At 48.1% G+C, this 26,130-nt stretch overlaps 1 protein-coding gene across 4 annotated transcripts; it reads right to left on the bottom strand.

Annotated features, from left to right (window-relative positions):
• Nucleotides 1-22,001, bottom strand: PAX9 (paired box 9). Of its 4 annotated transcripts, none has more exons than XM_075103428.1 (5): nt 21,776-22,001; nt 20,232-20,858; nt 17,791-17,930; nt 12,516-12,668; nt 1-3,010 (listed from the first exon to the last, which is right to left on the bottom strand). In XM_075103428.1, the coding sequence occupies exons 1-5, from the start codon at nt 21,777-21,779 to the stop codon at nt 2,756-2,758; spliced, it is 1,179 nt and encodes a 392-aa protein (XP_074959529.1). In that variant the 5' UTR covers nt 21,780-22,001; the 3' UTR covers nt 1-2,755. The 4 variants fall into 4 exon arrangements, with proteins under 4 accessions (XP_074959529.1, XP_074959528.1, XP_074959532.1 ...); XM_075103427.1 differs by having other exon boundaries at nt 17,791-17,933; nt 21,776-21,990; XM_075103431.1 differs by lacking the exon at nt 12,516-12,668.
• Nucleotides 22,002-26,130: the final 4,129 nt, after the last annotated feature.

Below are 26,130 nucleotides of genomic sequence, written 5' to 3'. Positions count from 1 at the left end.
TACATTTAAAAAAAAAAAAATGTTATGGAAATTCACACAGAAAATGTCCATCACAGGCAGTGCACCACAGGCCAAGGTCAAGGTACCTTTGCTCACTCTGAGCAACACTTTCTGCACACAGCTCCACTGACTTTCCACTCGGGGGTAAGGTATTACGTACAGCAGACAGATGTGCAGAGAGCTGTACCTAAACACAAAACAAAACGAAACCGGTTCATGACAGTGTATTCCCACGTGAGGAGTAACTGACGTCATGTCTTGTCCTTGCTTTATAAATTATCCCAACTTAGCTGAAGACAAGATAATGCAAACAAGTCATACAAGCTAAGGATCCGTCTCTCTAAGTAATTTCCAAAACATGAGAATCTCAGAAAAGACAGCTTTTATACCAGAAATTACCTCCTGTTGCCTGGGAAAATTTTGAAAACTTTTAAGAAATGCACACTTTGTTACAGGCTTGTGAATTCTTGGAGCTTGAAAAGCTGTGCTACGGAAGGCTTCTCTTCTTTTTTTGTTTGGTTTTTTTTTTTTTTCTTTGACATACCTTGCTGTGATTTTTTCCTTATCTTTTATTTCCTCCATTTTATTTTTAGTGAAGAGCTTGTCTAGAATTAAACCAATTTCTTTTTCATGGTGTTAAGGCTCATCTTATTTCAGCTACAACTGCATAAAGGCAGAGCAACGTCATCACGTCACTCACAGTGAGGCAGCACGGAAATGCACTTGTGTGCACGTTACCTTTAGTAGTTTCAGAAAAACATTCTTTAAAAAGCGTTCTACTGACTAACGAGGGTTTCAGCATCTCGATAAAGCTAAACAGCTATCAAATGCCTTTGCTGTACTGAGGCTGAAGTATACGGAATCGCTTCTGAGATCAGCTGTTTCTTTCCTTAGGGCCATGATACAAGACCTATGTTGTTCATAGAAATAGAGTTCAGTTAGTCAGTTTTCTAATGCAAAATGCAAAAGTGGCAGCAGCCAGTCGAGTGGATATATGGTATGCAACATTTGTAGTGGTTCCTTAGATGAAAATGTACCCACGGCTGTCTCGGTGATGAAAGCTGGAAAGCCACAAAGAGAGGACTGTATTTCAAGAGAGAACTGTATTTTCTCTTCCCACTGAATGAATGTTTAATATGGTATGCAGACAGATCAATATTAGAGGAATGAATTTTTCTCCTCTGCTTTAACTCGCACTAGTGTAATTTAAGTTATTGCACAACATTTATAAAAATACACAATATATTAATATTCTATGAAGGATATGAAATGTCACACCAGGCTTAACTTTTTTTTTTCCACGTTCATAATCTGAACATACCTACAGCATGTGGAAAGCATTCTGGAATAGCAGTCAGAACTTTATTATTGCCCAAGGAAAATAAGTAAATTTTCAAAGATCAGAGTGTTAGCTTTCTTGAGATTAAAGTTTAAAGCAAAATAACTGGCACAGAGTACTTGCCACTGGATACAGAAATGTAGAAAGGGAATTTGTTAATATTAAATAATATCTGTGTTTGTAGCACCACCACCAGTATACCTACAAGGGGAAAAAAATGCTTCAGAACAACAATGTAAAATTTACCAAGAGCCATATTTTACATTCATCAAAGCAGAAATTAATGACAACTTCCTCTTTAAAAAATTACAGCATAATCTTGGGGCCAAAAATCATGGACACAAGCGAGCTGACAATGATGGTACAATTCTGTTTTGCAGTGGGTTTGTTGACTGACACGGCTTTGTTAGCATCTCTGCACAGGCTGCGCCCTAATGGCATTTTCCGCTACAGTTTTCAGTTTCATTCAGGTATTTTCTACCCATTTCTGTTTGTATACTTAACACAGATGTGATGTTTCATGAATGTGGGAGGCTGGCTATAGGTGGGGAGAATTACTTGGCTGGATTTCTGCCTTTGAATCTTCTGCTAAAGAAATAACTGTATTTCATGAGATGTTGAAGCAAGCCTCCGCTGTAGGCACAAAAACACGATGCAAAAAAACCTTACCTAAAACCTCATCATCTGAGACTATCACCCCACCACACAAAGACACAGCAAATAGCTAGAAAGTCACATTTTAACTTAAAAAAAAAAAAAAAACAACAACAAAAAAAGTAGAAATAAATGTACTGGAAGGTGAAAACAAATGCTGTGAAAAGCCTATATTTACAAATGGATAAAAACACAAAGGTATTTCTACTGCCTGACGATGGCGACATGCCAGAAGAATCTGAGAGGCACCTATTGCTTTGGTTCTATGTTTGATTTCCAAAACCCAACAAAACAACCAAAAAGTGATCTCTCAATAGGCGTGGATTGTATAACCTCATCGATGAAAGGGTTGATCTCTTGGCAATCGGCAACCACCTCCCATTTAGCCGCCTTTGCTGAGTTGAGGCGTAGCAGAATTTTCTGTGGTGATTTTTTTATTGATTTTTACACAAATCTTAATAACAATTGCACATTTAGAAAGTCTGTGATGATTAAGAATAAATACGTGTGGTTTGACCAGGAGAGAGTGGGACAAGGCTCCATGAGCCCTTTGAGGGACGCAAGGTCTTTACTTAAAGAGCGCAACACCACACTTCTCTGTTTCTGATGTTGTCTTCAGCTCTTTCAATCCCAAAAGCATTATGGGAGACAAGTCACAAGGAGAAACGCCAGATATCACCGGCATGAAGAGAGCAGTCTGTGAGCCAGGCTCAGGGGACGACCAGCTAGTGGGCTCGTAGTTGTCCTGGACCAGCTCCTGCATCAGAGAGCAGAGGCCGTGACCGAGTGGCTGCTCTCCCTGGCCGTCTGCATGCCCTTGAATGCCAGCGAGGTGGGGATGTCGCAGCTGTGAGGGGACAGCGCGGTGCCGCCAGCATGCTGCCAGCCATGGCTGGCCATGTAGCTGGATGGGGCAGCACTGTACGTCATGTAAGGTGACACTTGGGCTGGTGTGGCGTAGGGAGGCATGGCAGGTGCTGACACAAAACTGCTGACGGCCGGGAGGCCATTGGGTGCCTGAAAGGAAAGGGAAAAACATTTCTAAGAGGGTAAAACAGTCGATCTGCCATAAAAGAAGCTGCCCTCAGAGACCTTGTACAAGCCAGGCCAGTGATGCCCATGGGGCACCCAGAAAGCCACCAATAACCACTCTCCTGGATTTCAGGGACAGGGTGACCCCCCCCACCACCATGTGTTGCTTTTAAGAGCAGCTACCCCGCATCAGCGCTGCACACCTCTCCCAGCAGCCTGTCCCAGCCAGTGACCAGCCACAGATATTTAGGTAACACATGCTGAGAGCAGGGCAGGAACTTCTTAGCCCCCCCCATTATGCCCACCCGCCTTCCTGCAAGCTGTTGTTCAGGGACTTCTTAAGCCCATGGTTGCAGCTGATCATTATGTTTGAAAGCTACTGCTGGAGCTATATGTGATGCATTTGTCTCATCTCTCTGGCTGAGCAACTTCATCCTCTTGGCAATGAGTCCCATGGGTTGGAGCGGGTGAGCTGCAATATTGACCCACCTTTCCCAAACCTCACATGGGGTGTTGGCCGCTGTGGCGGGGCCCTGGCAGGTAGTGCTGTGGCAGATGAAGCTGGCTGTGCGGTGGCCATGGCCATACCAGCAGCAGGAAAGACGGACCCATGCCAGCACCTCCCCTACCCCAGCCCCAAAGGAGGGTGGGCTCAGCCCTGAGCTGCAGCGGGCAGGCTCAGGTACAGATCCTGAAGTAATGCTCCCTGCAGCAGAGAGGTAACAAGCAGCTGGGGGGATGGGAACATCTTAAACTCTTTGGTAACTGTTTGCTCAGAGCATGAGTCAGAACTACAGTATTATAGTTATTGATGATGTCTTTTAAAAATCTGTTTTCTAGGTACTTGGGACATAACCTTGCAAATGTTCTTTGCTCACAGCTTCTCCTGGTTTCAATAGGGCTTCTGTACACAAAACAATAGCATGGCTGGGTCCTTTCCTGTGAGCTATTTTGCCCAGTCCTTCCGTAGGTGGGGGAGAAGGGTTTCTATTTAAATAGAGAAGGGTGAGTCCTTCAGTCTGCCACTGTAGGATTTCACAATAAATGACTCCTTATTTAAAGAAAAGTGTTTGGTGGTTTATTTCACGCCCTGTAAATGCTTCTCCAGCAGAACAGGTAGAAACCAAGATCATTTATCTTGCTTAAGTTTTGATTTGCGTAGTGTTTATGTTTTAGGATTTGGGGTGGTGTTTTTTCCCAGAAACATTTCCTATCTGAATATGAAAGAACAGGTATCAGTTCAGCAAAACATGTAGCATCTGCCATTTTTAATCACCTGGTAGAGCCAGACCTAACCTGGATAGCACAGACTTAAGAAGTGAAACAGACTTTTGTTTCTGCTAAAACTTCACATGATGTTAACATTTCACTTGTTCAATTTCATTCTGGATTGCACCTGCATAGATTTCCAGTATTTACGTCCATAACGGCACTGGCCTGCTGCAAGGCTCATGAGTTTCCTACCAGTGTAACTCACGGGACCACTGACTGGACTATCCTCCCATTGCCACTTGGAAAACTAAGCAGTAATCCTGCTGGAGTCAATATAAATGTGTACAGCAATCTAAAACAGCAGGAGGCAGTGACGGGATCCCAGCCACAAGCCTCCGATAGGTATATTAATTAGTACAAAACATACAGCTGCAGCAGCAACATAATTGTCATTCCAAATCCATAAACACTTTGTTGAAGCTGAACTTGCCTTATTCTTTTGAAAATCAAAATATGTGACCTGACCTTCAACTCCAATTACATGTTCCCCTACTGTGTCTCAGAATTACACTTTAGCCTCAGCTCTAAATATCAGTGTTTGCAACAATGCTAATTAATACAAACCTTCAAATAATTGCACTGTAAATTAGTACACTTCTTAAATCACATGGAAAATTATTTCACTGAATTTACTAGAAAGTAAGAAGTGTGACAGGCCTTAAAAAGCTGCTGTTCGCCAAGCTCCCTGCCCATTCCACTGTGTAAAGTGCTTTTCAGAAGAATGTGAAACAAGAAAAGAGCACCTCTCTGGTTTTTTTCTACCAAACAGCAACAAAAAGCTTTTTACAGAGGCAGTAGAGCCATTTGAGCCATTTTGTAACACCGGGACATCAAAAGCCACAACCCAAAGGGATCCTGCAGAGGGAAGAACTACAGAAACCCAGAAGGGGTGGTGGAAGGAGAAAAGACCTGGGGCAAGTCCCTAAAGAGTCTCATAGCCATTGTGGCAGCGCAAACCTCCATCCCTTGAGGCTCAGAAGAGGTTTTTTGGACTCTGCAAGGCCGCCCTGCTACTCCAGGCTTGCCCACTCCCAAGCAGGCTGGTACCAAACAGTGGGCTCAAGGATGTGCCCAGAAGCCCCATTTTAAGTAGGATTCCGCACTATGAGTGGTCATGTCCTGTGAACCCTTGGCTGTACTTTTGAAAGGATTCCTCCTAGGCCACAGAGGAGGCACGTGTCCCTCCAGCTTCTTGTGTTGTCACTGCTCCCCTCTACCCTGTGTGGCTCTGGGAAAAGACAGAGTCCTCGTTTGCCGCAGAGAAGAGGAGAAAATGCTTCCCATATGCTGTACAGACTGCCATGCTGTAAGATGCTCTCCAACTGCTGGCACTTCCTTTTAGAGCTCTTTGGAAAAGGCAGATGTTCTAACAACATCTTATCTGAGGAAGAGTAAGACTGTAAAGACATCCTTCAAAGTTGTGCATAATGCTGCATTATGCCATGGAGAAATATTGCTTGATGCACTCACTTTGCCAAGCACCTCTCCCCACCCCACCAGCACAGGCCAAGAGTACATGGGTAGTGCTATCTGTAAGAAGGGCAACTTTTGGTCCTCAAGAAACAGCTTCCTGCTATGTCCAAATGTTGTGGCTGGGCAAAAAAGGTCCCTGAAGCTGATGACTGCATCTGTACATGTAAATAAAACAGACCAGGGTGAATTCTTTGGCCCTGAGGGTGAGCAATGCCATGCAATACCAATACCCAGCCCTACAGCTTTCCTCTCTTCTGCCGGAACAGAGTGGCCTCGTCCACACAGCCTGTCAGGTGGGGTCCCTGGGCTGTGCCCTGCCCTACCCCATGCTGAGGTAGAGGCTGATCGTGTGCTAGTGGGCACAGGCTAGTTCTGTGCCAGGCAATGCGCCAACAAGCCGCGTCTTTGCTGGTCCACTGATGCTCGAGCCCATGATCTGGCCTCCTGCAGCTCCTGCAGGCAAGGCTGCCAGGCATTTCTCAGCAACCAGAAACTGGTCGCTTTGCATGATTTGGGGCAAATATGAGCTCCTGAACAGCTCACATTAACTCAGACACTGTTGATGAATGTTTAAACCAATCATATATATGTTCTTCTATTTATCTTTGTATGGTTTTCCTTAGTATGGTCTTACGGCACAAAGTAAAATTAAAGTCTCTGAACTAAATGGAAAAGTCCTAGTTTGTCACTGAATTACATTGGAGGCACTACTTGGGTTGTTACTGATAAAACAGATGGGACGTGACTAAGGATTCACTAGTTCTTGTAGAAGCTTAATTTAAAAGAATACCTATAGTGATTTATAACAGACAGAACAATCCTTTTACCTGCCCCCCCTTAGGTAAATTGCAACTGAGACAGATGATGTTTTTATAGCGTCTAACTGTTTTGAATGTGAGAAAGATCTTGCCCTAACTACGGAGGGGAGGACGTAGAGGCAGTTGTGGAGGGTCCACCAGTTACGACCTGTCAGAGACCACCAATGCTGAAAAGCTGTTGTTGCTGCTTTGCTGAACTCATGAATATTCTTGTTTTAGCTCCAGTGCTACAAAGCTTTACCACTCAAAACCATGATGATGTGAATGCCAGCAGGTGCCTTCAGCCAGCCAAGCAGGGGCACTGGGATGGGTAAGGACTGGCCTGGCATGGAGCGCAGCTCTGCTTCAGGGGAGGTTTGAGCCATACCCACAAAGCAGCCAGAGGCCTCCTCTGGTCCAAATCTAAAGCTGAGGGGATAGAGAAGACCTCACCTTATGTGATTTAAAACTATGCTACTCAATCAAAAAAACTGATTTTCATCTCTGACTTTCATCAGTGAAGGACTTGACCCAATAATTTTAACCACAAGAGTTTTTACTTCTAAACAGTTTTAGATACAATATGTAGGTTATCAGAAGGGTTGAATCTTGTCTGTCAATCTGGCACTTTTTACAAACATGACATTCACTTAAAATAAATGGAGGGGATTAAGTTCCATGACCCTGTATATACTGGATGAATAATTCATCCTGCAGTATTTCAATCAGAGGAAATGAACACCAAAATCTAAACATTCATAATTAGGACTGCGAGAACCCCATGGTGTTTATGGATTTTTAAAACCCTTAGAACTTGTTTTAAGTGCAGAGCTTCTTGAACCTGGGTTTTAAGTTTTATAAATATTTTTTTTTCTTAATTTAAACCATTGCTTTTCAAGGGAAATCTAATTTTTAAAGCAAACAAACAAACATGTTGTTCTAACTGAACAAGAACCTCTGCTGTGCAAATGACAAGGGGTCCTGTTTGAAAGCACTTGCTGTCCAGCTTCTACAAAGACCAGAGAGAAACATTTGCTCTGAATCGCTGCTTTTATCAATGTTTTGAAGCCACTTACATAATAAGTATTTCCAAATTTTAGAGCTGCGTTCAAAACCTAGACCACACAACCTCCCACTGATTCACAAATTCAGTTAAAAATGTTCTCACAAATACGCCTGCAAAACAACAGCGGCTGGGTCAGGCTCTCAAGATGGGTCTGGTGCCTTTCTGCTGAGTTACTGCTGACACGCACCAGTGCCAGTGAAAGGAATACCCAGGCCAGAATTCAAAGCCGTGGTGGACATAAAGTCTCTCTTCAGGTCACATAAAATGATGCTGCTGAAACAAATGGTCTGCATGTATTTCCACCAGTGAAGGAGTTGGTTCAGTTGTCATAACAGAGGCAATTTTTAGTTTTAGACACTTCAGGTACGACAGTAACTAGGGAAGACTTTTGTTGTCACTCTTTTCAGTCTGTTTGGGATTTGGGGCACAGAGAGGGTAGGTGGATGAAAAGCAAGTCTAGAACTAAGCTTATGTGGGACTGTCTTTGGAACAAGTAATTTCCATTAGCTGTTTGGACACCTAAAATTCAAAACAGTTCCACTCTAAACCAGAGATAACACACACCCCCCTTGATTTCTGTTATGAAGGTTATGCTGGTATAATGTGTCATACAGCTTCAGCCTCCTCTCTCCCTAATTGTAAGGAGAGACAGGGCACAAGCTTTCTGGACAACTTCCCAATCAATCCATGTCAGACAAACTACCTGACTTTTTTTTCCCTGCCTTGGCCATACTAATACCAGAGAAACACACAAGCTACATTCCACTTTCAGACACTCTGGTATAAATTCAAATTCTATCTTGTAATTAATTATTTTGTTTTGTTTCATCCCCCTCTCTACTTTTCTTTCTCTGCCTTTTGCTTCCCAGGAGTGTGTTCTCCAAGTATCAAAATTAGACCCTCTCCCTGAGATCCATTCCCATGTGGCTTCTAAATATTTCAGAAAATGACCCAGAGTCATAGCATTCAAAATCACAGACCTGCATTTATGTTATTATTAATAGCAATAAAGCAAATTACCTCCTTTCAGGTTTACATGAACACAAACGAGAGCAGATTTGATGCCACAGGTGGATGCCACCTCAGTTTTATAGTCTATCTCTAATACACATACATAAGAATGTAAATTATTCTAAAGTTATTATTTCCAATTATTTGAATCACTTGCTCATTGTAATGTAATTGTTACAATATTTTATTAAATAGATAATTTATTAAATAGACTAAGAGTGTATGTTTTGTAGAAGTATTCTAAATGTTTATGAAAAAAAAATGTGTTTCTGGAAAACCAACGTAGGCTTCAAGCTCAAGTTACCTACCTCACCAGCCCTAATGAGCTCGGACAGTGACTCAGCCCAAACTCCCCTGTTGGAATCAGCAGAAGTCAGCCTGTGTCAAGACTTAGGGAACACACCTTTGGTGAATAAGGTCGCTGCTTCATTTGTATTTCTCAGTTCTAACACTGACTTGGATGGAATGAATCCTTCCTGTCCTTGGATCAGCACGTTGCCTTGAACCTCCAGCACCGAGCCTTTCCCCGAGAGCAAATGGAACAAATCTGCAGAGGTACCACAACTGTCCTGCTCAGAGCAGCAGCTCCCTAGCAAAGCGGAGTGCTGGCAGTAGCTTTAGCTGCAGGGACGCTACCGTAGCTCCGCAGACACCCTCTCACTGCTCATCTTTCAAAATGAAAAACTTAATTTCTGGAAACACCTAATCTTTTCTGAATGTCCTGAAAACACAGTCACCAAGTAGCTACTGGAAAAGTCATTTTTTCGATAGCAAGAGAAAAGCATAGCAGGGAGAAGAGCTGAATATCTAGTCCTTCAATCAGAAGAGCAAATTACCTTAAAAACCCAGAGGATATCTCATATTCTTAGTGACGTGCACATAATCAGTCAAAAAGGTTACGACAACAAGACTAGGAGCAATCAAACACAAACTGTAAACATAAAGGAAGCAAACATGCTAAATCTCCCTTTTTAATTGGAGGTTAAATATGATTTATAATTCAGACCAACATATGGGATCCCAAGGGAAGAGTAAACAAATTTTCCAAGTAAAACATCAGCAGCAGGCCTGTAATGGAAATCTCATTTAGGAAAATGGCATTACCTAAAGACGTAAGTAAAACACCTATGTTTCTTTTAAGGTTTTAAAATTAATAACCTTAAATAATATTTTGGTAGAAAATGTAATTACCTAAATTAGAGCTAAATTCTGGAGCTGCTATTCAGCGCTACAGCATCAATAGGAAAAATGACATGACCCTACAAACACTCATTCAGATCAGTGTCCCACTAAAATTAAGGTGCCTACACAGGTAAGTCAGAGTTACCTAAAGGAGAAGTATTACAAAAGTGAGCACTGAGTAAATGTCTCCAGTATATGATAACACTTTTTATTGAAAATCTTTTTAAGAAAAATGTAATAAAATCACTAAGCTGTATGTGAATAACCCAGTCAGAGCTGACCCTGCAAATCAGGGTTTGCTGTCTTTTTATAATGCTGGAAAACTTTATTGCAAAGATCTTTTCGTATTAGACTATATAATCATATTCTGAGATGAATTAACTTATTTTAGTTAATATATTCCCCCTTTGATTTTCTATTAATTTTACTGCAAACAGAAAGGAATAAAACAGACTCTGAAAAATTAGGACATTGTCATTAAATAATTTTGACGTCCAAAAAATCTTGAACAGGAGGAAAAACATTTGGTAGGTAGGATATTACTGTGAAACATTTGCCTTTATTTTCAAGAAAGACTGAACAGCAGTAATACGCTGGAGTCAAGTAGCGTTTAAAGTTAACACATGGGCAAGGGAGTCCCGGTCATTCTGTTGCTCAGCTGAGCTGGGCTGATTCCCAGAAGACTGGGCTCTGAAGAATGGAAAGACACCTCTCAAGTATTGGGAAATTACAGTGTTTCTCTTCCACTCTACGTCAAACAGAGCAATGGTGGTATTCTAGTTGAAGTCACAATTAAAACAGAGTTAATTTGCATGCTCAAGTGCTTTACGATACCAAATGTAGTTACCCAGTCCTATACAGTGTCTCTTACAAAGATGGCATTTTCTTCACAGTTATTTCTCCTGTTACTGAATTCAATGTATTACAATGTACTGCATGAGAAAATCACACTACTTCCTTCTAAAATAATGTTCATTCCCTTAATAATGAGCAGATCCCATTCCCCATGTTTAATGTGCTTTCTTATTAACGTAAAGTTATTTCCTTTACCTATAGGCATCCCCAGCTGCACTGAATGACGAAGAAATCAGATAATATCAATTGAGTATTTTAACTATAGTTGCGACATGCATCAAGATCACTCTTAATTATATTTTCTTATCAAATTTTAAATCTCGGCCTCTTCAGGGAAATAAAAACCAAGTTTTGGAAATAGTAACTTGTATTTACACACCATCACTGATCCTTTCCTAAAGGAGCCAGGGGCATTTTATGTCTTTTCCAAAACAAACTACAACAGAAACAAAAGAAAAAAAAAAAAACCTCTTTCTCAGAGACTGAGGAATCCGCTACAAAAACAACAGACGAAGAGAGGTAGGAGAAAAAGGCACAATGAAGACAAGGCAGATGGAGGTTGTTGTAAAACCTAAGCGCACTCCAAGGGAAAAGGGGGGAGCAAAGGTTTCCAGTGCTTCTTCAGAAGAGAGATGGGTTTAGACGGTTTTCACAGTGAAGTGGTATCTACCACATATGGCACACCAAGCACGCACTAGTATGTCCACTTAAAATGTCTTCCAAAAGTAGATTATTGTGCAAGGTATGTATGTTCACTGAATGGTCGCTTCCTCCAGTTTAGGAAGGATGATACAAATGGAAGTCACTGCCTTTCTAGTGAAGGTTCTGGATCTTGGGATATAGTCTATTATTTAACAAACCTCACAACCAGACTATCTCAAACTAGAGTGAAAACAAAACCTGTTTGCTGTGAGCACACGGAATTGATTTTGACGGCAAAGACACAACTTAAGCCCCCTTTAGACATATACACTGTGCTTACGAGATTAAAAGGAAAGCTCAGAAAAAAAGTCATGCCATATAAGCAAACTCACTTAAGTAGGAGCTAACAACAGAGTCCCATAGTTTTAGAACAGATTTGCACAATAATTCCCCCTTGGTATTCTGGCAAAATCTGGACAGAGGCAGGGCACACACGGACATTAAACAAGCAAATACACTGAAGGAATAAACATTCATTCTTTCTATGGCGATGGTTAAAACTATAATGTATTAGCAAAAGGTTCTATGAAAGATGCCTTCTTAATGTAATATATTTAACAATACGTTGCCATTTCAATGTGGTGTTATTTAAATGAAACTGAGATTGGAAGAAGACTTATGGACAAGAGATGTCAAAGGGATTCTTGATGGCTAGAAGCTAGGCAAATATGGGGTCAAAATGGCAAAGTCCCCACTTTGTCCTCTTCAGGGAGAGCCAAAACAGCGGTCCCCTTTGTCTAATAAATCTCTGATGCTGCAGGGGCAATTACTGGGAAGCTGGTAAGTTAACGAGGGTAAAATCACAGCCCACCGATTATTGAATGCTTATGGTCATTATGACCAGTTATGCTGGCAATTCTTAAGAGCTGATAAATTGCCACAACAAAGTCAAACACACTATACAGTCTTTATCTGCTTCCTACCCTACTGCAAGCACCAGAAGACCGAACAGATCAAGTCCTACCTAATACCCCTGCCCCTGGCACTCTCCTTGGCTGTGATAGTATCTCCCACCACTCTCACTTTTCAGTCCCTGGTCCTGTTTGTCATGGTGGAGCTCCTGGTGGGTCAGGGCTCTTTGAGCAGAGGGTGCTCAGAGTGCAGTTTGAGTGTCATTATACCATTCACTCACCTCTCTGACTTTCTTTATTAGTTTCATCCGGGTGGAGTGCCCTGAAGCCATGTGGGTTGGTGGGCAGGGCACTGTGTTTTGGCCGTGGAAGCAGGTGGCCAGTAAGAGGCAGGTCTCACAAATGGGGTTCGAATGGGGTGCCATCCAGATCACCTGGGAAGGAATCGGGTGCATGTAGTGGGATCAGCTCATGCCCCTCACCCACAACATGCAATGACATGGATGCCTAGACCTTGACCAAGCCATGTTAGTGACAGTATTTTAGTAACTGGGACTGCTCTGGAGATCCTAATGAGTGACATAGAACCAGACAGCCTCCAAGCCAAGGTCTGAGCCCCTGCACCAGACAGGAACTCTGCTAACAATTCTGCTAGGTACTATGGCAAGAAAGAGAACAAGCACCTCCCCTCAACACCTTCTCCCCGGCCCGGGTATGAGCAGGGAGCGGGAGGTCCGGACCTTTATCATTGATGGATTTTGCAGAGACCCATAGCAGGAGTCCAACTGCCTGAATCCTGAGTTAGAATATAAGATGCCAAATAAGTAATCTGCTAGTTAATTTTTTCAATAAATAATCTGCGTAGGAGGATCACGTAATTGGCCATAACATTTAAGGTTACGTTTTCATCTTATTCCCAGAGAAGTTACCGTATGTTGTGGGTTCTAAACACTGCAGATAAAAAGAATTACAGATGCTTTGGCCACCACATATACAGTGCATTCTTCATCTACATTCAAAGTTCAGGAACTAAATATTTACAATGCCTACATTTTCTGTGCAAATAATTGTCCAGAATTGCACCCACAATTATTTGCAATCACTTGCTCTAAAACAGAGCCTTCCCTTTATGGGCTTACAGCACATGGAGCTCATGATCCCTCATCAGAATGCAACCAAAGGACAGGGAATCTTATCCCAGCAAAGCCAAAAACTCAAGCCACTAACAGCTGGTGAAGTTCAGCTGAGACAGAGGTGAAGCAGTTGCTACTTCGGAGTCTGCCCAGTATGTCAGAGGAAGACTTTCACTCAAACCATGTTCACAAGCCCCTCTGAATCAGAAGGAGTGTTTCCAGCAACCCTGGTAGGTTTGGGATCAGGCCTCTGAATAGCGTACCCTTTCCGGGAGCGAGCTTGCAGCAACCACTTGCTCTAAGACCCCACAGTTACAAGTTTTTTCCCGTTAATGAGTATCAGCTCCCTTCGGCAATGTGTGTATCTGCTTCCAGCAACACACACAGCAAATAATTCTGAAAAAAAACCAAATACAAACAACTATTTCCAAAGCTATTTGCCTCTCAACAAATTGTACAGACATGTACCAGATCTTCTGTATTTTCATACATGTGTAAATACAGACCACAGTTTTTTCAGTTTGCACATCCGAGGCTTCAGTCCAGAAAGTCATGAGCATCAGATGTCTGAAAACTGCATTTTAAATATGATATGTATTTATTAAATGTTTTCATTTCAAATGCCGGGTACAAATGGGTTTGTATTTCAGGTTTTTTCAGGGGTTTTTTTTTTTTCCTAATGCAGCTGTCAGTATAAGCTCTGTACTGCATCCTTTGTATTAAAAATGTAATTATCTGTAGAAGCCTTCCCCCAACACCACACTGAATGTGCCTCTCCATATAAATACTGCAATATCACTGAGCTCTGTATGAAATGTGTATGACCCAAAACTGCCAAGCTCTCGGAAAAATATATTTTCAGTTTCTCTGATTCACAATCGTTCTGTTTGCAAAGCTGTCTGACAAATTTGTGAATATGACGCACCAGGAAAATATAATGCAATTGCTTATGTATAAATGATAACTTGGGACATCAGGTATTTAAAAATGAATAGAAAGTTGACAAGGTATCTCTGATTTCCTGGGGAACATTTGGTACAGAATCACAGTCTGCCAGGCAGAGCTTCCAACTCCCTGTACCCAAATACCAAACAACATCTCAGAAAAGGCACCAGAGACACCAGGAAATTCATAAAGTGCAAAATGTTCTACGTCCAGAGGTTCAGTTTCGTGTTAAGCGAGCGTGACTGCGTATTGCTGGGACAAAAACACGAAGTCTCCCTGCCTCTTTTGTGGAGTCTTCTCCCAGGCCAGATTTCCCAGGGGTGAAATGCAGCCATTCAAACCCATCGAAGGGATCAGCCTCAGCTGCCGGCTGAGAAGCCTGCAATGTCAGTAAGAGTGTCAGCCGAAAAAAGCCTGCAGGATCCTGTTGTTAAAACAAATGTATATCATTTAAAAGGAGGGATCAAATAAATGTATGTTAAAAGTACGGAAGGACTTGTTCTTCAGGCTCAATTTTTCTAGTCTTTCTCACACAGAGGGAGTGTAAAGCGGATTTCTTGAGAAGTAAAATATTACTGTCCATGACTAAGGTTGGGGAAATAAGTCCTTCACTCGCCTCGTAGCTATGGAGCTATTTGCAGGCTGTGGACAGGTGAACCTTAAATGTCGCTGATGCTTAAATTGTAGAGCTGATATTTTTGGAAAGAGCAGAAATTCCTATCACTCACACAAAATGCATTGTCACTGTGCTTCAGAGCACATTCCCTGTGCTTCTGTTGTATAATTAGAAAGCCTAAGTAAAACACACGCTCTGATTCCCTGCTTGCTCTACTCCTCCTGCCGGCGCCGCTGACTTCGCTAATACAGACGTAAAACTGGAATATTCAAGAACAGTCACTTCTCTTCTCTGGGGGAAATCTGCTGTCTTCCTTCTTAAGGCCCAGCTTTTGTAATGAGCTTTGCCCAAAGGAGATGAGGAAAACAGCATTTACCCTGAAGGCCAAAGACAGAGCCTATTTCACCGTAGTCCTTCTGGCACATAAATTACGATTGTGGCTTCCCCATTCTCCACCGTTCCAGATACCCCTTTGCTAGATCCATACAAACGAACCTATGTCCCCTGCTCGCCTACTGACACCCACAGCAGTACACACTGCAAGAGACTATGTAAAGATCTACGGACATCATAGCCTTTTGGTGATACTTTACTGTCACAAACCGTCACACCAGACTCGCTGCGCTTCAGCGAACAGACAGCTAGTAAGTCAGTGCCACATGCAGCAAGAATTCGGTTCATAAATTTCACTTGGCACCTGGTTGGAACAAATCTTTTGGCAGCGAGAATGTTGCCAGAACTGCAAAAAAAAAATCACATTTTCACATCCTTATTTGACATGAACTTTCTCTGAATACATTCTAAATTAGCAAGGTAGTAAACTCATGACAGATGAACCAATTAATGTGCACCTGAATGAATTCTCTGGTAAGCAGGTCTGAATACTACCTGAACAGACTGGTCTATAGGTTAGAGTTCTATTTACCCATATTATTATGGGGAAGGGGGGGAATCTCCTCCATGTCTTCCTTTAGTGAGCAGGGTTCTGAAAATAACCTTTTGGATAAATACTTTTTAGATTTTCTGCCCTTTTAAACTCTCTGGACAATGTAGTTTGATAAATGAATTCCATTTTATTAATAGAAATTTGCTCCATTTTTAAATAGCAAATATGTTTAAATTACATTTATCAAGCGATCTTTCAGGTTGAACAAAACTTCAAAGTCAGACTGGTATTGACAGTGGAACAGTGATATTATTACGAAAAGGAAAGCATAAATATTGAAGGAGTGAAGAAAGATCAAAAAAATAATTTCCAACACCAGCATTGAAAATAACCCAATGTACATAACGTTGTTCCTCAACACGTTTGTTGAGGTAAATGAGATACCAACAGAGGCCACGGTTTATAGCCTACGAGCTGGATCCTGTGAGTAGTTCAGCAGAATCGCGTGCAGAAGGCCCAGCCTGGAACCTACGGCATCACAGTCACGGTACAGCTGCTCTTAAGGGAATAACGACAAGCTATTTCCATCATTTTTAGTAAGACTGTTAACGCTTTGTTTCACTTTTTAAAGAAAATTGTGGAAGGATGAATACTAACTCTACATCTAACTCTAATTCCATCTTTAACCGTGCAGTCATGGCTATACTACACTGTGCATTATTTGTAATGTGAAACGAACAGAATAATAACGGGATAATAAAAATGTAATACAAAGCAAACAGGACAGCATTAAGGGTGGCATATTGTTTGTATGGCAATGTATGTAATCAAGTGGTTGTTCGCTTTTGGGGCCTACAGTATTTCCCACTCTGCCTCGTTTTTTGCAAGCATTCTCGCAGTTTGTGCCCCACATCTTGGATTTGAAAGGGTCTGATTCAGCTACTCTCAGCACCAAACATGAGCTACAGAAATCTCCTCGACATGGAATCCAAAACCAGACACAGAACTCGAAAAATATGTCCAAAACCTCTGTCTTTGAATGGGAACACACTAAGCAGAGATCGCGGTTTTTCCTCGACTTCATTATAAGCGTAACAAATGAACGGCCGGGAAGTCAGTGTATCCGAGAAACCTCTGAAACAGTTTGAAATGCTTCCATCGCACGGAAAAACAGTTTCAAAACCTGTGCTTTCCCAATGAGTAACAGTTGAGCCTTTTATAGCTTTTCTTCTGGCATGGGATTTGATGAGCAAGTACAAAGATTTAGACAGAGATTTATTATGTAAGAGTCATATTGTGTTGTAATTAAAACGTAGGAAATTCGCCGTCTACTTAAGCGTTTAAAAATGCTTAATGTAGGAAGCAATTACACCTCATTTTCAAATTATTCCCCTACCTACAGAGCAGGCTGCGGACAGGGTAAAACGCAGCTTTACGGGCGGCGGCGGGACGTGCCCGCTCACACGGCCCGGGGGCTGCACGGCCCGGAGCGGGGGCTCGGGTCCGGCCCGGGGGCAGAGCCCCGGTGGGCGGCGCGGCGGGGTCCAGTGGCCGGGCGGCTCGGCGGGCGGGCAGCGGCGGGGGCCGGTGCGCGGCGATTCTCGAGTGTCTGCTAGGCGGGCTGTGCCGCGGCGGCGGGGGCAGCGCCGGGAGGCCGGGGTGCGGGCCCTGGCCCCCCCGCCCGCCGGGAGCCTCCCGGCCCGGAGAAAGGCGGGCTGGGGGCTGTCGGGGGGGGCTGCGGCGGCTGTGCCGAGGAGGGTAGCGGAGAGAGGAGCGGGGTGGGGGTTGGGGGAGGGGGGCGCAGCCAGGCCCTTTCCCGACGTCGCCCCCCCGGGCGGACACGTTTGCAAACCAAACCCGAGGGAAGGCCGGCACCGGCTCCAAACGGAGAGCGGCAGCGCCGGGCAAGGGCCGCAAGCCCGAGGCCGAGCTCAGGGGCCCTGTGCATCCCCGGCCTCCCCCCCCTCTCTCTTTACCTGGCTGTACTTGGCCTCCTGCTCCAGGGAACTCTTCTCCAGCCCGTTCACGGCGTGCTGGGCCGGGGCGGGGAAGCTGCTTCGGCCCAGGCTGCTCCATTCCTCCACCTTGGGGCTGGGGTAAGGCGAGGTGTCGCTCACTGCTGGAAAACACGGGAGGGAAAGAGGGGTTAGAGGCAGGGGCCGGGATGGGGAGCGATTTTCTCCGCGCTGGAGGCAGCTCCATCTCCCCACGGAACGCAGCCCCTGGGGCAGAGCTAAGGGGAAGCCTGGCCCTCGCCCGCTACGCCTCGCCGAGCCCCCCGGGAGCCCCTGGAGAGGGCGATGCCGGGGGAGACAGGGGGTCGGGTCCCTCGGTGCAGCTGATGGCAGCGATCGCCAGCCGAGCCCGGAGCTGGCCGAGTCGCTCGTCCCCGCGTCCCTGCCCTGGCGGGACGGAGCTGCCCCCCCGGCACTCGTCCCCCGGGATCGCCTCGGAGGGATTTACGGGAATCGCCTCGTGTATGTGCGGGCGAGTCCGAGGACTAACGATACCCCGTTAGAAATAACCCTGACATGGCTGCAGATGAACCAGGCTCCAAACAAGTTTGTGACGAAAACAAAGAAAACACACACACCCCAAAAAAAAAAAAGAAAATTAAAAAAAAAAAAAGAAAAAGTGAAAGAAAATTTAAAAAAGGAAGGAAGAGGAGATAGAGGGGGAAAGAGCTAAAATTGCTTGCATTAAGACGCCCATCAGCGGCGGCACGGGCATACCGGGGTGGTTTGCAGGCGGGCAAACTCCCCGGGCCCCGCCGGGGAGCCGGGGGGCGGTGTGAGGGGTGCGGCCCCCCCGAGCCCCGCTCCCGGCCGCACCGGAGCCGGGGGGGTGCGGGCCGCCGGAGCCGCCGTGGGAGCGGGCTTCCCCGGCACACCTCCCTCCCTCCCCGCCCGGCCCCTCGCCGAGGCTGGGGAAAGGCACAAATCTGAAGTTGTCTTAAGAAATTGAGCTCTCTCGGTGAGCGCCCTTTTCTGCTGATCTCACACTTTCCCATGAATAGGGGCTTCCTTTCCGTGTCAGCAAGGTCAGTTTATCCTATAAATCAAGGGCGAGCAGCCCCCATCTGCGGCATCGGCCGCTCAGCAGCCCCGGCTCGCTGCTGGGAAGGGGAGGGGGAGATTTTACGCTGCAGAAAGATGTGTGCAGCTCCGAGCTCCGAGGAAGACGGGGCAGATACCGAGGCGGCACCCGGCAGTACCGTCAGAGGCCTGCCTGCCTGCCAATGTGGTGTTAATAAAAGAGGAACTCACTTTAAAGAAAAAACCAACCTCCATTTCTCATGTGATTGTAATGTTCTCATTCTTTTTAATGTTCATTGCCAACACTACCTCTCCCCAGCACAGAGCGGAGATTGCCAGGCGCGTATTTGTTAAAGTCGACTCAGGAACACATTTGTTTGTGCCGGTGCGGTCTGAAGATAAATTTTATACCGTGAAGTAAAGAGCGAAGAAGGACAAAATATATGTTTTTACACATATTAATATAAATAAAACATACTTGTGTGTGTGTATTGCTTAAAAAAAAAAAAAAAAAGCCCACCTTTTTGAGAAAAGAACGAGAAAATTACTCTGCAATGCCTGAAGGATCAGCTTGCATTTGAAGTGTTGCTGGAACCGGATTGTTACCGTCAAAAAAAAGCAATGAAAACAGAAATCACAGGCCCCCCCGCTCCGCGAATTGGGAGGGAAGAGTGGGACACAGAGATCGCTGTAGGCGAAGGTTATTTTAGACTGTTGTTTTAACCACATTCACTGTTAGTTCACTGGCAGAGACCGAAACGGAAAAAATGTCCCTTTCTTTGCGGCAAAGCGGAGCGAGCGGCTGGGAGCGAGACGCGACGCCGTTTCCAGGCGGAGAAACAGAAAGAAGATGGAAGGGATAAAACAAGAAAATCTTGGGGTTTTCCTGGACCACCGCTTCGGAGGAAAATACAGCATCAGAATGAAAGCAATTAGGTGACATTTGAACTTCCTGCCGCAGCAAATTTGGCCTGATTACGAAAACTAGAGAAAATGGACTTCTCGGTAACGCCAAGGCGGCGCCTGTGACTGGAGGGCGGCAGCGGGATCCGGCCGGGACCGCGACCGGGACCGGGGCCGGGGGCTGACCGCGCCCCGGGCCGCCGCACCCCGGGCCCTTCCCGGGTCACAACGGCAGCGGTGGCGGCCGATATGATACGGTTTGCTGGTCTGCCTGCAGCCCACCCCGGGACCTCCGATCTGCCCGCGTCCCGAGGCAAGGCACATCATCCGGTAAACTGAGTGCCTGGCTCGGGCTGGGGAAGGGCGAGAGGTTTCCCGAGGCGAACCGCGAAACCGCCTTCCGAGCCTGGGAGACGAAGGAGCCCAGGAGCACCGAAACACTCCGGGGGCCGCTGCGGCCCCGGGTCCCCCCTCCTCACCTTGGTCTGTGATGGACCGGATCCCCAGGATGTCCGTCACCGAGTGGGAGGACGGCCACGTCCTGGGCATGGCCATGGTGCTGGGGATCGCTGGCACCCCGGGAGGGGTGGGCACCTTGGCTCCCGCAGCAGCGATGGGGCTGGGGTAGGAGTAGATGTGGTTGTAGGGCAGAGCAGGCTGTGGGGGCGGCTGGTGCTGCTTGTAGGACTCGTAGTGACTCTGCTGAGACAGGTTCCCGATTTTGTTCCGGAGGATGCGGCTGATGGAGCTGACCGACGGCACGTTGTACTTGTCACACACGCCATCGGCCAGCAGGCGATCCCGGATCTCCCAGGCGAAGATGCCCGGATCCCTTTGTTTGTAGGTCCGGATATGTTTTACCACCGTAGGGGTGGTGACCCGAGGCTTGCTGCCTCCGATAGCCCCCGGTAGGATGGAGCCCGTCTCGTTGTAGCGAGCCAGGATTTTGCTGACACAGCCGTGGGAAACGCGGAGCTGCCGGCTGATGTCACACGGCCTGATACCCAGTTGTGCCAGTTCCACAATCCGCAGCCTGATGGCATTGGGCAGGGGTCTCCCGTTGACAAACACCCCCCCGAGCTGGTTCACTTCCCCGAAGGCAGGTTCTGCAAGCAAACAGACAAACACACCCGTCGGACACGGCGAAGGGCTCAGAAGGGGGCGTCTGAACTGCTCCTCATCACAAGGCAGATGTCACAGCCCGGGGACCCCCGGCCACTCCACGCACGCTTCTTTGTAATAGCGGGATGTCTCAGAAGTTGAAGGGAGGGGAAAGAAAAGAAAGAAAAGAAAGAAAAGAAAGAAAAGAAAGAAAAGAAAGAAAAGAAAGAAAAGAAAGAAAAGAAAGAAAAGAAAGAAAAGAAAGAAAAGAAAGAAAAGAAAGAAAAGAAAGCCCGTGGCAACAAACGTCGGAGCTCTCCAGGCTGTGCATCAAGCATATTCCAAAAAAGCACATTCCAGAGATGAAAAACGAGATCGCCCCGACAGACAAATCAGCTTTATTGGCACAGGAAAAAGGAACACGAAGGAAATACAAAAGAAAATACAAACATTTTCGAAGACGTGGGGGAGGGGGAGGAAAGAAAAGTAGTTGAGGAAATTCTTTTTCATCTTGGGAGAGGCGAGGGCAACGCGGTGCTGGAGTCGCGACTAAATTTTTAAAGACCGTTTCTGGTGCTGTTAGCGCCTCTCGCTTAACAGCACAATTACACCAGGCTGTAAAACAAACGTGCTAAAATGTTAACTGCTAAGATCGGTGTCAGGAATAATATACAACGTGCCACAGGCTCCAGCCGTCCACTCGGCTGCTACCCCGCCTCGTACTCGCCTGATAACATTAATAATAAACCGAGCAGTCATTAGCTTTTCTCTCTTCCCCGCTCCTGACCCTTAACGTGTTCTTACAAGTTGTAGGAACACGAGCAAAGTCAATAAGGGAGCTGCGGCGGCGGCACACGACGGCGCGCGGGTGCTCCCCCTCTCTTGACAGCACTTGAACCCTCCGGCAGCTCCAGCCACTTACCCATTCCTCCGAGCAGGACACCCCTGGGACTGCCCTAGATCCCAAGCGGAGACCTGAGCCCAGCGCAGGCTCCCGGCCTCCCGCGCCGCCGCCGCCGCCGCCGCGCTCGCCCCCGCGGCTCTCGGCTCTCCGCCGGGGAGGTGGCAGGGGCGTGAGGGGAAAAGGGCGACGAGGCAATCTACTTCCCGAGGAGGGAGCCTTGACTTCTGCATTTCAACCTCGGGGCAACGTGGGCAGGGCCGGGCTGGGCAGGGCGCCGCGGCCCCCCGCTCCCCCGCGCCCGCCCCCGGGGGCGGCCCCGCCGCCCGGCCGCCCTCCTAATGGCCAGGGGAGATGACGGACAGCGCAGCGCCGCCGGCCCTTCCGCCGTCCCGTCGGGCGTGCTCGGCACCTGGGCCCCCGCCGCCGCGGGCACGGCGGCTTCCTACCTGCCGGGCGGTGAGTTGGGCGGAGGGGGCGGCTGGGGCATGGTCGGGGAGGGGGGGGGGCAGCCTCGGGGGCCGCGGCGGGCAGGGCAGGGGGCAGCGCCGGGCACCCCCCGGGCACCCCAGGGCCGGGGAGGGGGCTTTGCAGAGGGGTTCCCCGGCTCCCCGGCGGCAGCAGCACACGTCTCGCCACACGCGTGGTCTCTCCCCCGCCCCCGCCTTGACTTTGCAGATGCGGGAGAGAAGTTCTTCCTTGTTTTCCGTCGTCTTGTGGTAATAAAGCGCTTTTTCGCTAACGAATATTTCCCGGGTGGTGCACGGGGAGGCTGGGAGCAGTGGGAGTTGAGTCGGGTTTGGTGGAAACCGCAAACCGGTCGGGCAGCCGGCTGGCTGCGGCGCCGCTTGCCCCGGCGGGACCCGGGCACCGGGTGCTGGAGTGCCCCGGCCCTCACTGGCCGGCTCAGCCCCGGGTTTAATCCCCACGCTAAACGCTGCGCCGCGCTGAACTGTGAAATATCAACGCCTCGCAGCTGATTTCAGCCTTCTCAAAGACCCTGCTACATATTAACAGTTAAAAGAAAAAACAGAGAAAGCTGGCAGGAATTAAAGCATGCGTGGGTCACGGCGTGCTCGTGTCTGTGGAAGAAATGTGTGGTTTGGCATTAGGTGTGTGCCTCTACATACATTCCACGTACATCATGTTGCACGCAGAGATCCTGGGCTTCCCAGTGCCAACTAAGAACTGATCGTTGTTTTCTTTTTTCTTTTTTTTCTTTTTTTCCGAGAGTCTTTTTTGCTTGTTTTGGTTTGTTTGGGGTTTTGTTTGGTTTGGGTTTTTTTTAATAGATTCTCCAAGATACAGGCTCTATAAATGAAATAAAACGTGAAAAGAAATAATGTGGTAACCAGAGTGTACGAAATATCAGCGAGTAAATATGAAATTGGTGTCGCTGGTGTGTTTGAACACTGTATAAATATTTTAATTTACAAGTTTGTAAAAATTTTTAGAAAAAATCAAGTTAGTTGAGCTAGGGTTCAGATCTTGCACATATGGCAATAAACGTGCATAGTTAGGAATAAGTAAGATGTTGCAGGAGATCGCCCAGAAATTAATGGCTTGTTGCAGACGTTTCGTGGTGGAAAGAAGGCGATCGTGGTTCTTTCTCAGGTATCCCTTTATTTGATCGGAATATCGGAGGATACTTCTGCTTCCTCCACACGGATTTAAAAAACCAAACAAACAACAAAACACACACAAACCCAAAAAGAACCAAACACCCAACAAAACAAAAACCAACAACGCCAAGTTTTCTATGGCAGTTTTGTCGCTGTTTCAGAAATGCGAGTTGCCCATTCATGATATCACACTTGTAAATCATGGTGCTTCCTCAACCTAGATAAAATTACCTCTGGTAAAGGGGACACCCACGCACCCCCCGCAAATGCCATGGCCCAAAAGCGGAGGCACGCTGCGCAGGCAATGCTCGCAGGCGTTTGCTGAAGCCAGAGTCCTTTTCGGTGTTCCGAGCTGCCCTGCTTCAGGTATTTTTAAGGCAGGAGGCAGGGAACCAGTGGGACCCGGATCCAGCCTTTAGTTAAGTTAATTATGTAATTAAACAATGGAAGGGGGTGCGTGTCCGTAAAGCTTCCGATTCGCATTAACAGCGTGCTTCTTCCCGAAGCAGAGTCGCTAGAGGGATCCGGACAAGGCTGCCCTCCCGGCAGGCGTGCTTCCCCGCCCTGCAGAGCCCTGCCCGGTTCTGCCCGCCCTGCCCGCCGCCGCCGTGTCCCTCCCGTTGCCTGAGCCCGGCCCAGCGGCGTGTGGCCGGGGGCCACCTCCGGGCGCACGGCTGGTGCAACCCGGGCCCGCCGCTCCTGGACCCGCTCGGCTCCCCCGAAGCTCCCCCGGGGCTGCCGGGATGCTCGGGCGTGACCCCGCGCTGCTCTCCCACGCCGCCCGGGCAGCCTCTCTCCCCATCTGTGCCTATTGTGCTCACAATTGTGTCCTTTTCTTCCCCCCCGCCGTGTCCTCCAACCTGTCTGTTCCCCCTCCTTCCCTCTCCCACCCCCCACCCCCGAGCCCGCCTCTGATCTCCTGGATATTTAGTTTCTTTCCCTTTCTCAATGTGTGTTCCTGATGTGGTCCTGTCGGAAAAGCTCGTTTACTCTGCTCGGGTCTCCAGTGGTTTAAGGATAATGTTTATCAGAAGTGAACGTGCTCAACTTGTTTCCATTCAACTGCTGAGTGTGGGCTGAAATACCAAAGGTCACATCTACAGTGAGTCGGTAGAGGGCAGGGGGAGCCGAGAGGAATATGAAAACATCATAATACACAACTGCCTGTTGATCGCTCCTGACCCGCCTGGCAAAACGATTAATTTTTTTTTTCAGGTAGGAAATAATTGAAGAATCGGAGGGGAATGGCGGCAGGGAGAGGACGGGGGGCGCAGGGTCGGGGTTTCTCCAGCCGGGGAAAGACACGCGTGGCCGGGCGGGAGGCTCGCCCCGAGGTGCGGGCCGCCCCGTCACGCACCCACGCTGCCACCGCGGGGTCCACCCCGGCTGGGCGAAGCAAAGGGGGTGGGGGGGGGCTGGAAGAGACTCGGGCAAGGGCCGACCAAAGGCCAGGTTTCCCCTCCCGCTCCTTTCCCTCCGTGCCGAAGAGGGGGGCTGAGCTGTGCCGCCCCGCTCAGTGCTGCCGGACCCTCGGGGGTCGCTGCCGCCGCCTGCACCTCCCCGACACCAGGGCATGGCAGAGGGGAGCTGAAGGCTGCTCCCCACCTCTCCCTTCCCTCAAACCCGGCTTTCTCGCCCTTTCTCCTCCGCGAAACGCACTTGGCGTGAGCTGCCTGCAGCAAATCGCCTGTACGGCAGCAGCCCCGGTGCGCGGCCGGCACCGGCGAGGCGGGGGCTGGCAGCTCCCCCCGACCATGAGGGCCATCTCCGGGCCCGGGGGACCTCCAAAGAGTGCCCGGGCAGGCCAGCCTGCGGCTCGCCTCAGCCCCTGTCGAGGCTGGGAGCGGGGTCCCGGCGCGGCAGCACCCCGCCCCTCCGGCCGGGCTCCGGTCTGGGGGCGGCCCCGGCCCCCGGGGCCGCCGCACTCACCTCGGCGTGCCCGGCTCCTGCCGCCCCGGGCCGCCTTCGGAGAGAGCCCGTCCTCCATGGGGGCCTTTCCGTGGGGGCTCCGCGGGGTGGAGCGCCTCGCTGATCGCCAGCTCCCTCCGTGCTCCCACTGCAGGCGGAAATCGGCCGAATAACACGCGGCACCCCCCCACAGCCGCTCTCCGAAGCTGCAGGGTTTCGACGGGTTTTTTGTTGGAAAGAAGCTAAACCCCTTTCCTTCCCCGAGGGGAGGTGGCTACTGGGGAGCTATTTAGGCAGAAGGATGCTTATATGGCAGCATATTGTGTCAGTAGAAGCCTCCCCCAACCCTTCCCGAGGGACAGAACACCACCCCCGTGTGTGTGTCGTTGGGTGGCCGGGTTTCTCGAGGCGGTGTGGGTCTGGGCTGGCGGAGGTGAGAGCCGCACAGGCGGGGCGCGGCTGTCGCAGGGACTGTCGCACGCTGTCGCAGCTGCCCTGCCTCCCGCCCCAGCCCCTGCCGTGTCACATCTACAGTGGGGCGCACAGCCGCGAAATCCCCCCCGGGAAGCGATGGGACAGTTTGGAGGGCAAAAAGCACCTTGGAGCCGGACCAGCGGTGAGGGGGGCAAGGCGGCGGGGGTGTCGGAGGAGCTTTCGGACACCTCTGAAAGAAAAGTACGGAAAAGCGGGGCAGGGGCAGGTGGAAAGGTAGTGAACACCTTCGGCTGTGGCTGGAGGTGACCCATCCCGGAGCAACGGTGCTGCGTGATGCAGAGAGAGACGAGACTTACGGAGCTTTGAAACGGGGTTTTGGTTATACACGGGCGTATAAAATCTCCGGGGATC

This window comes from Phalacrocorax aristotelis, chromosome 9 (genome assembly GCF_949628215.1).
Source record: "Phalacrocorax aristotelis chromosome 9, bGulAri2.1, whole genome shotgun sequence".
NCBI lineage: Eukaryota > Metazoa > Chordata > Aves > Suliformes > Phalacrocoracidae > Phalacrocorax > Phalacrocorax aristotelis.
The sequence above is the reverse complement of the archived record's forward strand: the minus strand, read 5'-3'. Positions and strand labels throughout refer to the sequence as shown.

What these genes read in the sequence shown, in the direction of transcription:
- PAX9 (XM_075103427.1), bottom strand. An exon ending in AGGAGGCCAAGTACAGCCAG is followed by an intron (nt 12,669 to 17,790) that starts GTAAAGAGAGAG and finishes ATTCCTTCCCAG; the next exon opens with GTGATCTGGATGGCACCCCA. An exon ending in TAATAAAGAAAGTCAGAGAG is followed by an intron (nt 3,011 to 12,515) that starts GTGAGTGAATGG and finishes CTTTCCTTTCAG; the next exon opens with GCACCCAATGGCCTCCCGGC.